Here is a 13,588-nt window from a genome sequence, read left to right as displayed (position 1 = left end):
CGCGCTCGGCTGCGTGGGTGGCGTGAGCGGCGCGCGTGACGTCACACTTTCTTCTGGGTCGCGTGATTAGAAAGTGTGAAAGGCTGGTTGCCTCGCGTGGGTTGGAAGGCGCGCGACCAACGAGTTGCGATCACAATGTTGTAAACAACTAGTAGGAGAGTAGAGAAATTGTCGAGATTGCAAGACTGGCTGCCAGATGTGGCAGATAGGCGTATGGATTATCGTTTTTTGTAAATCAGTCGAAGAAATTCGTCAATAAGCAATGGGAACTTCCAGTAGTTGAGTATTTTATGAACCTTGAAACGTGACTAAAATGTGCACGCAGAGATTTAGGATTACAGAATGTAAAATAAAGATTAAGAATATTGAACGTAAAAAAGAATGCCGCTAATTTACAGAGCGGATTCAAACACATACCATGCAATCTCTATGAATTGCAAACCATCGAAATTGACTTATTTTATTTAGAGGAAGTGCAATTCATCCAGATTGCATGGTATGATGATGTGTATTTTTTCAGATAGTCACACTCATGGCCTATCGTAGAAAAGTTTCAGGGAATTTTTTTCATCACTTTCAGAGCGAGAAGTCCCTGGGAGCATGACAATTCAAAGACCGCCCTAATGTATAAATCTGCGTTCACTCGTAATAAATTGTATACTTCAGTCGTTCTAGTGTTGATTGTCTGCCGAATATTTATAAGCGATTGGAAATAATTTAATATTGATCCATAGCTGACCGGTAAGCATTGCGATTGAAGTTGCGCGATGGTTATAGAAAATCGAAAAAGGTGGGGGGTAAAGGTAGGCCAAGTAGTCTGTAAAACACCTCCATATAAATCGAAATGACGGATGTATTCTTTATACGTATGTTGTAACGGGTACGGTTTTCCTCGAGGTCAAAGCGGGTGAGAAAAACCCATTATTGTGGTGTTTGTCAATTTTCAATGAGCGAATATGTATAAGGAACCCCCTCTGATGGGTAAAAAGCAGAATCAGTTTATCAGACCCAAAAACCCTGAACAGTCGAACCATGTGAACTTGGGTATCACCAAAGCCGCCTTGATGCGTGAACAGGCACCTCCGCCCGTTGCTCCCTCCGGTAAGACAAGGGCTTGTTGTCCGTTGCTTCCAGCTGGAGACAAGTGAGAGGCGTATGTCACCTAATCGGAGATACGGGCTTTTACCAGTCCTCCCTTCTAATTGCGAACTCGGAGTAAACTAAGTCGACTGCCTATTTTCAGTAGTGGGTTACCGACCGTAAAGACCGCCTACCCTCCAGACCAGGGATTACCTTGGCTGGCTGTCGGTTTAACCCCCCCCCCCTTTTTCGAGGAGAAAGTTTATGTTAGAGAAACATGTTTTACGAGACGGACGAGCGTATGTTTGGGCTGTAATTTTGCTTTAATAGTGATGATTCAAATACATTGATATCGTCCGAGGTCGGCGATCTGGGTTATAAATTCAACAGTAAAGAACAAAACGATAAAATAAAAATGGAGAAATAATAATAATGATCAGAATTTATTGGTTCTGCTCCTAAAAATGGTCCCTACAGCTCTAACGTTTTTTAAATATGCGGCTCTAGTCTATCTTCACTAATTTTCTTTGGAGTTCCCGGGCTATCGTGGACTCTAAATTCACAATATCTTTTTAATTACGAACTAATCTCTTTGCTTGAAGTTCCTTTCTAATATTTTGAAGCTAATTTTTTTATAGTGTTGGCGTTTCAGCCCTGATGGGGGCCCTCCTCAAAACCAATTTATTTAAACATCTGTCACGAACAAAAATACTATAATAGTGTATAACTCCGTTATAACAAAATTGAATAAAGTGGTTTATAGTCTAAGAGCCAGCTTAAATCTGACAACACATTCTTTACGGTATCTGAAATTTCGTCCAGTGAGACTTCTATACCCAGTAAACAAGCAATGGGTACTAGCTAAGCCCGGCCGCGGTAGGTTTGGGGTGCCTCAGGTGAGTCAGGTATGAAAATTAAGTAAATTTTTAAAGTATTTTACGGCGTCTGCCGTTTTAATATGTCATAATATACCTCTAGAAAAATTGAAAAATCAATATGGCTGCTGATTTTGAAGGTTAAAGTATTTTACGGCGTCAGCCATTTTAATATATTATTTATTGAACTATTTTAAGCCAATATTAAAAATGGCTGACATTTTTTCCGGTTGTAACTATCCGGCTTACAGCGAAACATTACCTGTAGTCCGTGCATATGTATGTTCACAGTTGTAATTTTCACATTCGTCAAGTTTATATAACATTAAAATTATATTAGTCAACGTAAAAAATTTTATAAATACACAATGAAACGAACGATCTACTACTTTAAATGTGTATAATAAAGAAAAAAAGGTTCATTATAAGGCTTTAACAAATATAAAATTATTATAAAGATGGAAAAAAAAAATCAAACATTAATTAGATATATTCATTATTCATATCAGAATATATTTATTTTTGGAAATAATTTATAACAATGAAATAACCATGAAATATTTTATAATTAATTTTCATCTTCGGAATCGTCTTCAGAAAGTGACAAGTCATCTTCATCCTCCAAGTCAGATTCTGTAAAAATAAAATACAAATTTTCAAATGAGCTTATGATAATTAAAATGCTGTTACAATAAATGTTACAATGCTGTCATTACCTTCAGGATTTAGAATCAAGTCGCTGACAAAGCAAGGAAGTTGGTCTCCTTCGAACCACTTAAATACGTAACGGTTTTCCATCTCCATCCAGCCGTATTCAAGGGGATTCAGTGATGTGGGCTCATTCGCATGAGCATTTTTCCAAATGCTGGAAATATAATGCGTCCTCAAAACTTGTTGGTACAGTTCAGATTTACACGGAGGGATCAAACTTGCATCAAAGCTCCGGACTTTTTTATTAAAATTTTCGTTCATATCTACAGCCTTGTAGAAATTAACGAACAGCTGAAATCTCCCATCATCAACATCGATGGATTTTTTAGCATTGTACATACTGCAAGTGTACTTCTGGATAACATTAAACAGTTCACGTATGGTATCCTCAGTCAGGCCAATGTCACCGAAAGCAGCGAATGCTTTTTGAAATTCAACGTTATTTTTTAGTAACGTGAAAGGTTTTTTTTTGCCCCGATTATAAAAAGCTGGATTGAAATCACAACCAGTGAAAGCGTGGAAGCCAATTAAGCTTTTAGCTAAAAGTGGACCAAGTTCTGTATATATTTTGCTGACATCAATAAACCTTTCGTTGTTTCCTGTCCCGGTTAGCATCCAAATGTGAGAAGAAGGATTTTTCAAGTTAACCATGTTGCCCAGCATGATTATTAAAATATCAGTATCTGAACCTCTAATAACAATATTAGACTGATCAATAATGCTACAAGCATGGAAAATAATTTTACTGTCTGCTTCTTCATGAGATTTACAACACAAATCTTCAACGATACTTGACTCGACTTTGCCGTCATTGGATCTATATGAATAACAATTTTTGAAATTCAAATGGATCAATTTATTTCCAATAAACGGCGCAACATCATCCGTTGCCCAATGTATAGTGAAAAATTCAATAAGAGCTTCCTTGAATTTGGTATTTCGCATTTCTTTCGTAAAGTCACTTGATCTGATTTGGTCTGGTCCATAAATCGAGTAATCAATTAGTGGTGCTTCATGTCGAAGACTCCGTTCGTTGTCTTTGATGGAAGGGTACCAATATTGATCAAAGATAACATCTATTCTGGATGCTGAAAATTTAGTAATCATTTGCAAAAATTTCTTTGAAATATTACCAAAAGTCCTGGGTACTTCTTTCATAGCATGTAGAATAAAGAAACCGTCAATCAAATATACATCAGCGTGACTTGGTGGATCATGGTCGATTTTTGCCTCAAGAGATTTAGCAAGCGCTGACTTATCTGTTTTGTGAATTCCTCCGTCCAAATGGCATAGAGAAAGAGGCACAGGAGTTATCGGATATGATAAAATTCTGAGGACATCGATCTTATAGTCCATTGATAGCCCCAACATGCGTCCAAATAAATCCCGCTGTATTTTGATTTCTTGATTTTTTCCTCCAACTTTCACGTTTTTTTTTTTTTTCTATCTGACTTGAAAAATTGTGAATTGGTATTTTCTTGATTGCTTTATCAAACCGGTTAATATCTGATGAACATTCAGAAATGAATGCTTTGCGAAGATCATCACCAATCTTTTCAACGTTCAGAAGAAAGTCTTCTACTTGAGTTGAAGCAGCTTTACCAGATGATATGTTAAACAATTGATTCGGAGGTAACTGGGCACTAAATGGATTGATGTATTGATCAAAAGATTTTACAAACTTTTCCAGTTGCTCGCAATTTTTTTTGGTGTTCGATGGCTGTAACTCTGCTGAAATATCTTGTTTTTTATTAATGCCTATCTCTTCCAAAACGTGGGTGATAATAATAGTTGATCGAATATCATGACTACGAGCCCAACGTTGACGAGCTGCGATGGAATCTGTCAAATGAGTGATTCCAGTTAGTCGCCTAGCAGCATCCGCATTGATCGTTTGCTCTAGAGTTAAGTCAATCGGCTGCCTCGAAAATTGTTTTCCCGTACGTTTAATTCCAAAGAACCCTTTTTTAAAATCTTCTTCTAGCCCTGGATGAGTTGAAGCAACTTTCAGAAGGTTGTAATGATACGTAACCGTCCATCTTGCATAATTTTGGTGATTAAATAAAAAAAATAAGTTTGTAATTTTAGGTAAAAAATTTTTGAATAACTCAAAATCTCCCAAACGAATACTTCTGCTAAGAGTTAAATAATAATGTACAAGCTTTACGTACACCATATAAAACTGAGCAGTTTTACCAAAATCACCATGGAGAGTTTGTTCCTCAAATTTAGCATAATTTGCACACAATTCTTTGAGTTTTTCGTCGTGAATAAAAAATATTGGTGTTTGGCAAGATTTTAATCTTTGCAATTCTTGAAATATATCATCAGTTATTTCAATTTTTTCCTGTTCCAAGAAAGATCGGAAATGAAGAATTTGCAATCCTAAGGCCATCATAGGATGTAACCTCTTACACCGGTTAAAATGTTTGCCATCTAAAAAACTTGCTACAGACCCACTCGCAAGCAACTCACTCTCAACCATAATTGTTGACAGTCCACAACCATCAATGAATTTCCCAATAACTTTAAAATAAGATTGCATGATGTGAAAAGAACCCAAATGTATAAATAACTTGGAAAATTTTGGACTTGTCTCAGTGGCTTTAATTTGAAAAGCGATTTTTGCTATAGCCAAGTCGTATGTTACTTGCATGTAAGGTTGGTTGATTTCTTCTAAAATTTTCATACATTGCTCCATTGTTTCTAAAACTACTGGGTGAGCTGTTGGAGATGCATTAATTGGAGTGAGATAAGAAATTAATTGCTGAGGACTGTCATCTTTTGTTACAGCACTGTTAAAACCTGCCCACATTGGGATATCTGGTAAATGTACAGCATGGCTAAGCATCCAAACAGTATCGATACGATTGTACAGATCTTCGTGGATGACAATATTTTCTTCTTCTCTTTCAGAAACTTCAGGTTGAAAACCACTGCTCATTTTACTTTTTTTAGGAAAGAACGGTAATTCCGGATCAATTGCTTCAAAAGATCGTCTTCGACGTCTTTTAGAATGGATTACTCGCAAATCATCTACATCTTCGATTTCTTCAACATTTTCAAGGGTAGGATCGATGTTTTGATATATTATCCCTACTGTATCATGAAGAGTATCTTTGCCGGTTTTCGTATCAACAAATCTATCAAAATTATCATATGCAATACCCACCGACAAATTATCAGTTCTATTGATGATTTCTGGACACAGTCCAGCTCGAGAAGTCGATGTATATGTTGCTTCAGTCTCAAGTTCTTCAATTGCATTGTAGCTAATGCAATGTCCGTAGCGGTTGATAATATCAACTACCTTACGGCTGCTAGTGAGACTTTTCAAAGTCATACCTAAACATATATGTTTGGGAGTTTTAAGATTTCCATTGTGAGTCATATAAATTAAGTCTTGGCTCACAGAATTGACATGACGTTTGAAACTCTCACTTTGTTGTCGTTTGCGAAAATAACTTCCAATAACTGAAGCCACAAAATCTGATAAGTTTGATGGGACTGAACATTCACCTTGGATCAATTTTTGACTATTTAAATTATCTGGGAGTTTCGATTTTTCAATGTTCATTATTTCTTTATGTAAAATCGAGGCTGCTGCTTGTAAAATGTCTCTTTCTTTTAAATGAGCAAATAAAGATTCATCTATAGAAGTGATGCCTTTCGGTGCAATTACTTTTTTATGACCTGATTGTAGTATTTGAATATTCCCAGCAAATTGAACACGAATTTTTTCTTCTAAATATTGTGATGAAATTACTGAACTTAAGGTATGTCCCATATCATTACTTAACTCGCTGAAATAATCGATATATTGCCTATGCAGAAATGAAAGAAAATAACAACGTCCTTTTTTAATTACATTTTCTTCGATCAAAGTGCATATTTCCTGAAAAACAGTTTGGTGATATTCACGGGAAATATGCCACGATGTTTTAACAGGACTTTTTTGTAATTTTTTTTGTTTCTGGCGTCTGTTCGGCACTTTTCATTGTAATATATTTTATTACTCGTAATATTCTGCGGCTTATCCAACATTTCATTGTAATAGTCTGAATTAATTTTAAGATTCTTCATAATACTTTCTTCAAACTGGTGTTTATTACAACTGCGCAAATTTTCTATTTTACCATGAAATTTTTTATTTTTTTTCTCACAAAAAAAAACAAATATAACCTTTTACGATTGGACTTTCATTTTCTGCCGTTAAAATATCCGTTGGTGAATTTAATAAATCAGAATCTTTAACGAAGCCTGCTTCCAACGATGTATCCAGTTGAGAATCATTACCCTCTATTACAACTTCGTCTAGTACAGAGGAATCTATAGATGAATCAACATTTTGAGTCACAGTTTCAGCAATCATAGAATTGTCTGTTGACGTTGACGGCTGCTGAGCAGATAGTGATTCCGTTGATAACGTATTAGATTGAGATGTTGAAGGCGCAACATCTTTTATTTTTGTATCTTTCTTTTCATAAAACTTCGTCTTTAAAGCTGTGAAAATCCGATAACAACTGCGATGATATCCACAGTCATAAAGATCTGAAGGTAAAATTACATCTTTGTATTTTAGGTTATGATGTTTTCGTAAGTCTAGAATACGCTGACACCTTTTTAAAGTTTCTTCAGAAAATAAAAGCACTTTTTCGTCTTTTTCCGAGGCACAAATCACACACTTTAAATTATCAGCCATATTGAAAAAGTAATGGAAAATAAATTAACAATCAATAAATGCAATAAAAACTATTCACAGTATTATGTCTCTATTCGCTGTGAGCCGCTGCTTGGAGGGGAGCTGCGAAACGATCGCAGCGCGCGGGGTGGCGAGTAGTGAGTTGAGCCAGCGTGTGTTGTGATAGCATTTTGTATGAGAAACAATAGACGGTATGTGGAATTACACTTGTTGTGTTGTTAACTGCAAAAATAACGGTAAAACTAGTGATTGTATATTTTATAAGTTTCCAACTGCATCACATAAAATAGTTCAAAGGCAAAAATGGATTGCTGCTGTGAAAAGAAAAAAGTAAGTAAAATAACTTTACTTTCGATGCCTTAGTTTTCTATATTTTTAAAATCAAGCCAACTATATCAATAGGTGAACTGTTATGCTATCTGCATGAAACACTGTATAAATACATAAGTATTATTGTTTTTTACTGTCCTGATGGTTCAAAGTGGAGTCCAAAAACTCATCATTTAATATGTAATGCTCATTTCATTGGCAAGAAAAAATCAGATGATCCTGCGAGTCCAAGCTACGCGCCAACTCTATTCCCTCTAGTTTATCATGCAAAGCAAGTAAATGAAAGAGCTGTTTTGAGCAGGTAAATGTATGAGAAGTAAAAAAATAATTTTAAAATTGAATAATATATACATCGATATTTATATAGTAACCTATGTATCTATTAATTATAGGTACAATCGACTCATGAACCGAAGAAAGACTCTTCACAAGCGTAACATCGGAGTGAATTGTGATACTGGAAATCAAGTTAATAACGACCCCAACAATGTTGTCAATAATAGTGGACGTGAACCTATGGATATAAGCAGTGCCGAAGTAATTTTAAAAAGTGATCAAGAGTGTCAAGTAGATTTTGTAAGTTCTGCTGGTATCGAACAAACAAAAGCTTTCACTTGTAACAGATATATTTACATGACTAACTACTGCGATGCTGAAGTTCAAACTGAAATACCGGAAATTGCCACTCTCAAAACTATTGTGAATAGGAAAAAAATGAAAGATGAAGAGGTACAATGCGGCACATCGTTAACAGATAGAGTAGATAAGTCGGTTGGTTTTAACGAGGCTGTAGTTGAACAAAATAGGAAACAGCGTAGTTTCTGTGGTTTTCCATCTATTAAGACCGATGAAGATTTATTAGATATTGCTGGAGTGAACTTCCAGAACTTTAATTTTTTATTATCTAAAACTGAAAACCCATCGGAAAGATCTACAATAACAAGAGAACAGAGGCTTTTAATTTTTTTAGTGAAAATAAAAACTGGACTGACATTTTCAGCCATAGCAATTTTCTTTGGTTTACATCGGTCAACTGTCTCCAAGATATTCTTTTCAACTTTACAATATTTGAATTCGTCAACTGCAAATTTAGTGTTTTGGCCAAGTAGAGCTGCCGTACAGAAAACTATGCCGGAATGTTTTAAACCTCAGTACTCTAATACTCGGGTTATCATAGACTGCACTGAATTCAAGATAGATGTTCCGTCAAGTGTTGACGACCGTATTTACTGTTACTTTCATTATAAGAAAGGTTTTACAGCAAAAGTACTGATTGGAATCACACCATCTGGGTTTATCTGTTTCAAATCGAAAGTTGCTGGCGGTAGAAAAGGTGATTCCCAATTAACTCTTGAATCGAATTTGGTAGATTCATTGGAAGATGGTGATGTGGTTTTAGCAGATATAGGTTTTCCTGAAATCAGATCTATCATTGATGCAAGTGGTAAACGAGTATTACTTATTATGCCACCATTTTTGGAAAAAAAATCAGAATCTTCGAAAGAAGAAACAGATCTGACTTACAACATCGCAAGAGTTCGAATTCATGTAGAAAGAATTATGCAACGACTTAAAACATATCAAATTTTGTATAAAATTCCAGAACATTTGTTCTTTTGCATCGGTAATATTATTCATGTTATCTGCGGCTTAGTAAATTTACAGCCACCAATTTTTTCTAATAAAACAAAAACTATCAAGTAGAATAATAAAAACCTTTATTCGTAAAAGGTAGTGGTTTTCATTGTGTATTTATTAATATTATATTGCTACATACTACTGGAGTTTCAACTCGTTATTATTTTCAACTTTTCACTTCACTGTTACAATGGAAATATCACTTATTTGATAATATTTTGCTGATTTGGATATTTATCAGTATGCCTCTAATGTAAATTAACACGCCGGCTATTTAGCTTTTGAAACCGCTAGGTGGCGGCACGAGCGAGGCTCACAGCGAATACTTTCAACATGCAACTGACTGAAATATATTTGTCCATAAACCGTTGGGCCTGGTGTGCCTTTGTGTTCGTAAAAGGAACTAAATCCCCACCACTCAGCCCTAACATAAAAGGAGAAAATGTTTGACTAAAGAGATAGAGAGAGAGAGCATAAACTACTACTCTTACTGTACCACATGTTTTCTAAGCATAGACTGCAGGTAATGTTTCGCTGTAAACCGGATAGTTACAACCGGAAAAAATGTCAGCCATTTTTAATATTGGCTTAAAATAGTTCAATAAATAATATATTAAAATGGCTGACGCCGTAAAATACTTTAAAAATTTTTTTTTTCCGAATTTTGAAAAGTGGCTGCCAGGATGTTGCAACCTTCAAAATCAGCAGCCATATTTATTTTTCAATTTTTCTAGAGGTATATTATGACATATTAAAACGGCAGACGCCGTAAAATACTTTAAAAATTTACTTAATTTTCATACCTGACTCACCTGAGGCACCCCAAACCTACCGCGGCCGGGCTTAGCTAGTACCCATTGCTTGTTTACTGGGTATAGAAGTCTCACTGGACGAAATTTCAGATACCGTAAAGAATGTGTTGTCAGATTTAAGCTGGCTCTTAGACTATTAGATAATCAGCAAGGATGTTTATGCAGATATAAAGTGTTTTGAGTTGTGATCTTCATATCCAAGAAAAATATTAGTCAACAAGTCATCAAGGTCAAGAAGAATCGTCTTCATTTTGAAGCTAAGTTCGAGAATGTTCTCTAGCCGAGTAACATTTCGTCTAAATATGACGCAGTTCGGCCCTTTGCCGGACAACTGGTAACCGCTCTTCGTGGTCCTTCAACTTCTACTCTCCCGGAGCTGTTGCCAGATTATCTTAACGACGTCCTTCCCCTATATGTGTATCCTGTTATGGGTCATCGTCCTGGTATGCGTTGGTCAACGTCCGTCGTCTTTTCATTATTATTTTGGATTTCTGTAGGTCACTGTCAGTGTTGATGGTGGTCTCGATCAGTTGTCCGTTATAGTGTGATTTGTGTATGTCACGGGGCATTGTTATGCGTTCTTGAAGAGCTGTCCGTTACAATGTATAAAGGAAAGGAACACGACATCCAATATTGATACGCCCCCGAGCGGAAAGGACTCGCCACGTAGTAGCGACGTATAAGACAGCTTTCCGGATTCACTGGTTGTAACAGTGAACTCCTATTCTCTTGAGTCCAGTTGGGAAAATAGCGTTCGTGAGCTGTATTTCTTCTGTATCAAAAGTATCTAGGTCAGTGTGGTCAGTAGGGTATACTCCTTCAGTGTCAATTATTGTATTTGCAATGCTTAGTATTGCAGGTATGTTTGGCATTCCTAACCTTGAGCTATCTGTTGCAAGTAAAAGTGCTGGTGACGTTGATCCTGGTGCGTCTGAGACTCTGGGACATACTGATCGATAGTAGTCGTCATCAGGATTGCAGGCACAAATGCTTTTTTTAACATTGGTACTAACAGTCCGGGGATGGGTAATCTTTGAGGCGGTAGATCTTTCAAAAGCTGACTGCTAAATTGACGTGTGGCAAGGTTGCCAATTTTAGCCCAATCCATTGCTTGTAATGTTTTGTGGTAAATTAAATGAATTAATTGAAAATTAAAATAATGAATTGGAAATAAAAATGATTGAAGGAAACAAGTACAAAGGTTAAAACGAGTACAAAGGTTGAAACAAGTAGGTACAGAGCTTGACGGGAGTAACACAAGGAGTGCTACCCGATTTTACATGACCGTACGAACGGAACTACGCCTTATACGACACAGAACACCAAAATCGCGGCTGTTAGTAGGGTGAAAAGCCTCCATCTCATTCTGTATTCTGTGACGGGTTTTGAGTCCGCACGAATACTATGGGGGTGGGGGGAGACAATTAGAGACGGGGCGGATGTAATAGGTAAAACTTGGTGTGTGTATTTTGTGAACAAGAGGGAGGTGGTACATGCGTTGCGATCGGGGGGGGTGAGTCGACTTATACCAAGAAAGATACAAAAGGGTTGTAGACTCGAACGGGGGCTGATCACGCCTCAGCCCTTAGCGTTACTTAATACCACTTACAGGTACGCGCGCGGGGGGGGGGGGGGGGGGGGGGGGGGCGAGGTGCCGGGGAATGTGAAGTCGGGAGGGTTGGTATTGCGAGGGGATGGGGTGGTGTAGTGTGACGTGGAGTGTGGGGTAGAAAGGGTTGGTATTGCGAGGGGAGGAGCAGATCGGCTGTAGAATGCAGGCTGACCTGGTGTCGTCGGCGTGTGTGTGTGTCTCGAGGTGTGGTGGAGTGTGGCTGGGTCTCGCTGGTTCCTGGAGTCGTCGGCGTGCGTGTAGCGGGGTGTGTCGGTGTGAGTGTTGGTGGTTTCTCTCGTCCTTTCTTTCTCTCTCTCTTTCGCTCGTAGCCTAGGCTGCTTTGGTCTGGATGCTGTCACGGCCGTGATCGTACTGCTGCTGGCGCTCGGCTCTGCCGAGCGTCGGGGGGCTTCGGTTATGTTCGGGCCTTTCCCGACGGGACAGGACTCACCCGTTCGGCTCTTCCCCGCGGGTTTGGGGTTTGTTATGACTTGCACTCTAGGTGCAACGTCACAATTCATATCAGTTAACTATTTCGAAGAGATAAACGAGATCTTGAATGCAATGATTGAAACTGCTAAAACATTGCGGACGTAGTTTCAGGTAAAATTAAATACAAGTCTTCAATTTATGAACAAGTGCGAGATACGAGCGTTGAACACTCCCATGAAGAGCTTTCGACCTCCAACACTTGCTGAAAATTTCTCAAACGATAACCAACGACCACGTATCAAGCAAGTTGATGCTCTGTACCCCGGGGATCCAGATTATCTGATTTACGGTTTACGGAGTTAGGAGTGGCACGACCCCAATGTTTTATTCGTTATAATATTGTTACAAAGGGTGAAATCACCCGTTTTGCCCCCTTTTTAATGATCTAATAGTCATCATAGATACAAGACTTTTAGAAACCTCTTATGTCTTTTAGCCGAATAAGGTTGCTGCATCAACAAACATTGTTGTAGAAACAGTCTTGTTTCAGACTTTAAACGAGAAACACATATTACGCAATTGAAGCATTTTCACAACGTTTTATTTACGCCTTTGATTTTGGCTTGTTAATCAAACTCACGGATCCATATTTATTTCCGTAACGTCTAAGATCGTTACACTGGTGTCAAAAGTGGGATCTTAAGTTTCTTTTCAAATAAGTCAATTCAGTGCGTGAAATAAACTATGAGGAGCAGTCGTATGACACGTTCTCGTCGTCGGGAAAGTGGCGGAGAAGAACATTCCATCATGGGAGATCCGCCGGTTCCCGAGACAATTTGTGCACCTTCAGTGGACTCTTTGCCTGTCCCTGCGATGGTCTCAGTCTCACCGATCGACCTACTAGAGATTAAAAGCCAACAACAAAAATCCGCCGAACGACATCAACGGCAGCTTCTGGATGCGGCTTGTCAACAACAACAGCAACTTGTCCAGTTGCTGCGAAAGCAACAAGAGCAGCGAAAGCAACAAGAGCAGCGAAAGCAAGAACTCGTTAATTAACGAGAACAACGAGAAAGGGAACTTGCCTCTCAGTTGGAGCAGCGAAGGCTTGATAGAGAAGCTCAAGAACGATCCGAAATCAGTCTTCATGAACTGTTCCGGACGACTGTGGCAGCTCTTCAGGCTATCCATCAGGTGAGCGACTCAGGAGAACTGGCTGTCACCCCTCGAGGTTCCAGAGTCGTTACTCCGCTTCCCTCTCCTGTTCACGTTCCCGCTGTTCGGGAGGTCCAACACCCAGGACGATTCCAGGATGTTCGTGACTCAAGGTCTGCATTTTATTAGGGGGGTAGACGAATCCCCAATTTGTAGAACAAGTGTAAATAATGAGGTTGGT

At 38.1% G+C, this 13,588-nt stretch overlaps 2 protein-coding genes across 10 annotated transcripts; one reads left to right on the top strand and one right to left on the bottom strand.

The window, feature by feature from the left end:
- Positions 1-2,509: 2,509 nt before the first annotated feature.
- LOC124305088 (uncharacterized) lies at positions 2,510-10,265 on the bottom strand. Of its 5 annotated transcripts, XM_046764111.1 has the most exons (5): positions 10,149-10,257; positions 6,849-7,217; positions 5,839-6,011; positions 2,672-2,820; positions 2,510-2,588 (listed from the first exon to the last, which is right to left on the bottom strand). In XM_046764111.1, exons 3-5 carry the CDS (start codon positions 5,931-5,933, stop codon positions 2,524-2,526), a joined length of 309 nt encoding a protein of 102 aa, XP_046620067.1. In that variant the 5' UTR covers positions 5,934-6,011; positions 6,849-7,217; positions 10,149-10,257; the 3' UTR covers positions 2,510-2,523. The 5 variants fall into 5 exon arrangements, 3 of the variants coding, with proteins under 3 accessions (XP_046620067.1, XP_046620068.1, XP_046620069.1); XM_046764112.1 differs by lacking the exons at positions 6,849-7,217; positions 10,149-10,257 and adding an exon at positions 6,349-6,486; XR_006908321.1 differs by lacking the exons at positions 5,839-6,011; positions 6,849-7,217 and having other exon boundaries at positions 10,140-10,265.
- On the top strand, positions 7,465-9,664 carry LOC124305087 (uncharacterized). Of its 5 annotated transcripts, none has more exons than XM_046764110.1 (3): positions 7,465-7,698; positions 7,912-7,999; positions 8,091-9,664. In XM_046764110.1, the coding sequence occupies exon 3, from the start codon at positions 8,104-8,106 to the stop codon at positions 9,400-9,402; it is 1,299 nt and encodes a 432-aa protein (XP_046620066.1). In that variant the 5' UTR covers positions 7,465-7,698; positions 7,912-7,999; positions 8,091-8,103; the 3' UTR covers positions 9,403-9,664. The 5 variants fall into 5 exon arrangements, with proteins under 5 accessions (XP_046620066.1, XP_046620063.1, XP_046620062.1 ...); XM_046764107.1 differs by having other exon boundaries at positions 7,902-7,999; XM_046764106.1 differs by having other exon boundaries at positions 7,851-7,999.
- Positions 10,266-13,588: the final 3,323 nt, after the last annotated feature.

The sequence above is a fragment of the Neodiprion virginianus genome, chromosome 5 (genome assembly GCF_021901495.1).
Source record: "Neodiprion virginianus isolate iyNeoVirg1 chromosome 5, iyNeoVirg1.1, whole genome shotgun sequence".
NCBI classification, from domain to species: Eukaryota; Metazoa; Arthropoda; class Insecta; order Hymenoptera; family Diprionidae; genus Neodiprion; species Neodiprion virginianus.
Note: the sequence above shows the minus strand (reverse complement) of the source record. Positions and strands in the feature narration are given on the sequence as shown.

Excerpts from the sequence above, each read along its gene's own strand:
- LOC124305088 (XM_046764111.1), bottom strand. The coding sequence starts at position 5,933 with ATGCAATTGAAGAACTTGAGACTGAAGCAACATATACATCGACTTCTC. Across the intron at positions 2,821-5,838 it reads ATAGAACTGATAATTTGTCG|CATTTGGAAAAATGCTCATG; the intron begins GTGGGTATTGCA and ends TTATATTTCCAG. Across the intron at positions 2,589-2,671 it reads CTTGATTCTAAATCCTGAAG|AATCTGACTTGGAGGATGAA; the intron begins GTAATGACAGCA and ends TTATTTTTACAG.
- LOC124305087 (XM_046764106.1), top strand. The coding sequence starts at position 7,672 with ATGGATTGCTGCTGTGAAAAGAAAAAA. Across the intron at positions 7,699-7,850 it reads GCTGCTGTGAAAAGAAAAAA|TGGAGTCCAAAAACTCATCA; the intron begins GTAAGTAAAATA and ends GATGGTTCAAAG. Across the intron at positions 8,000-8,090 it reads GAAAGAGCTGTTTTGAGCAG|GTACAATCGACTCATGAACC; the intron begins GTAAATGTATGA and ends TATTAATTATAG.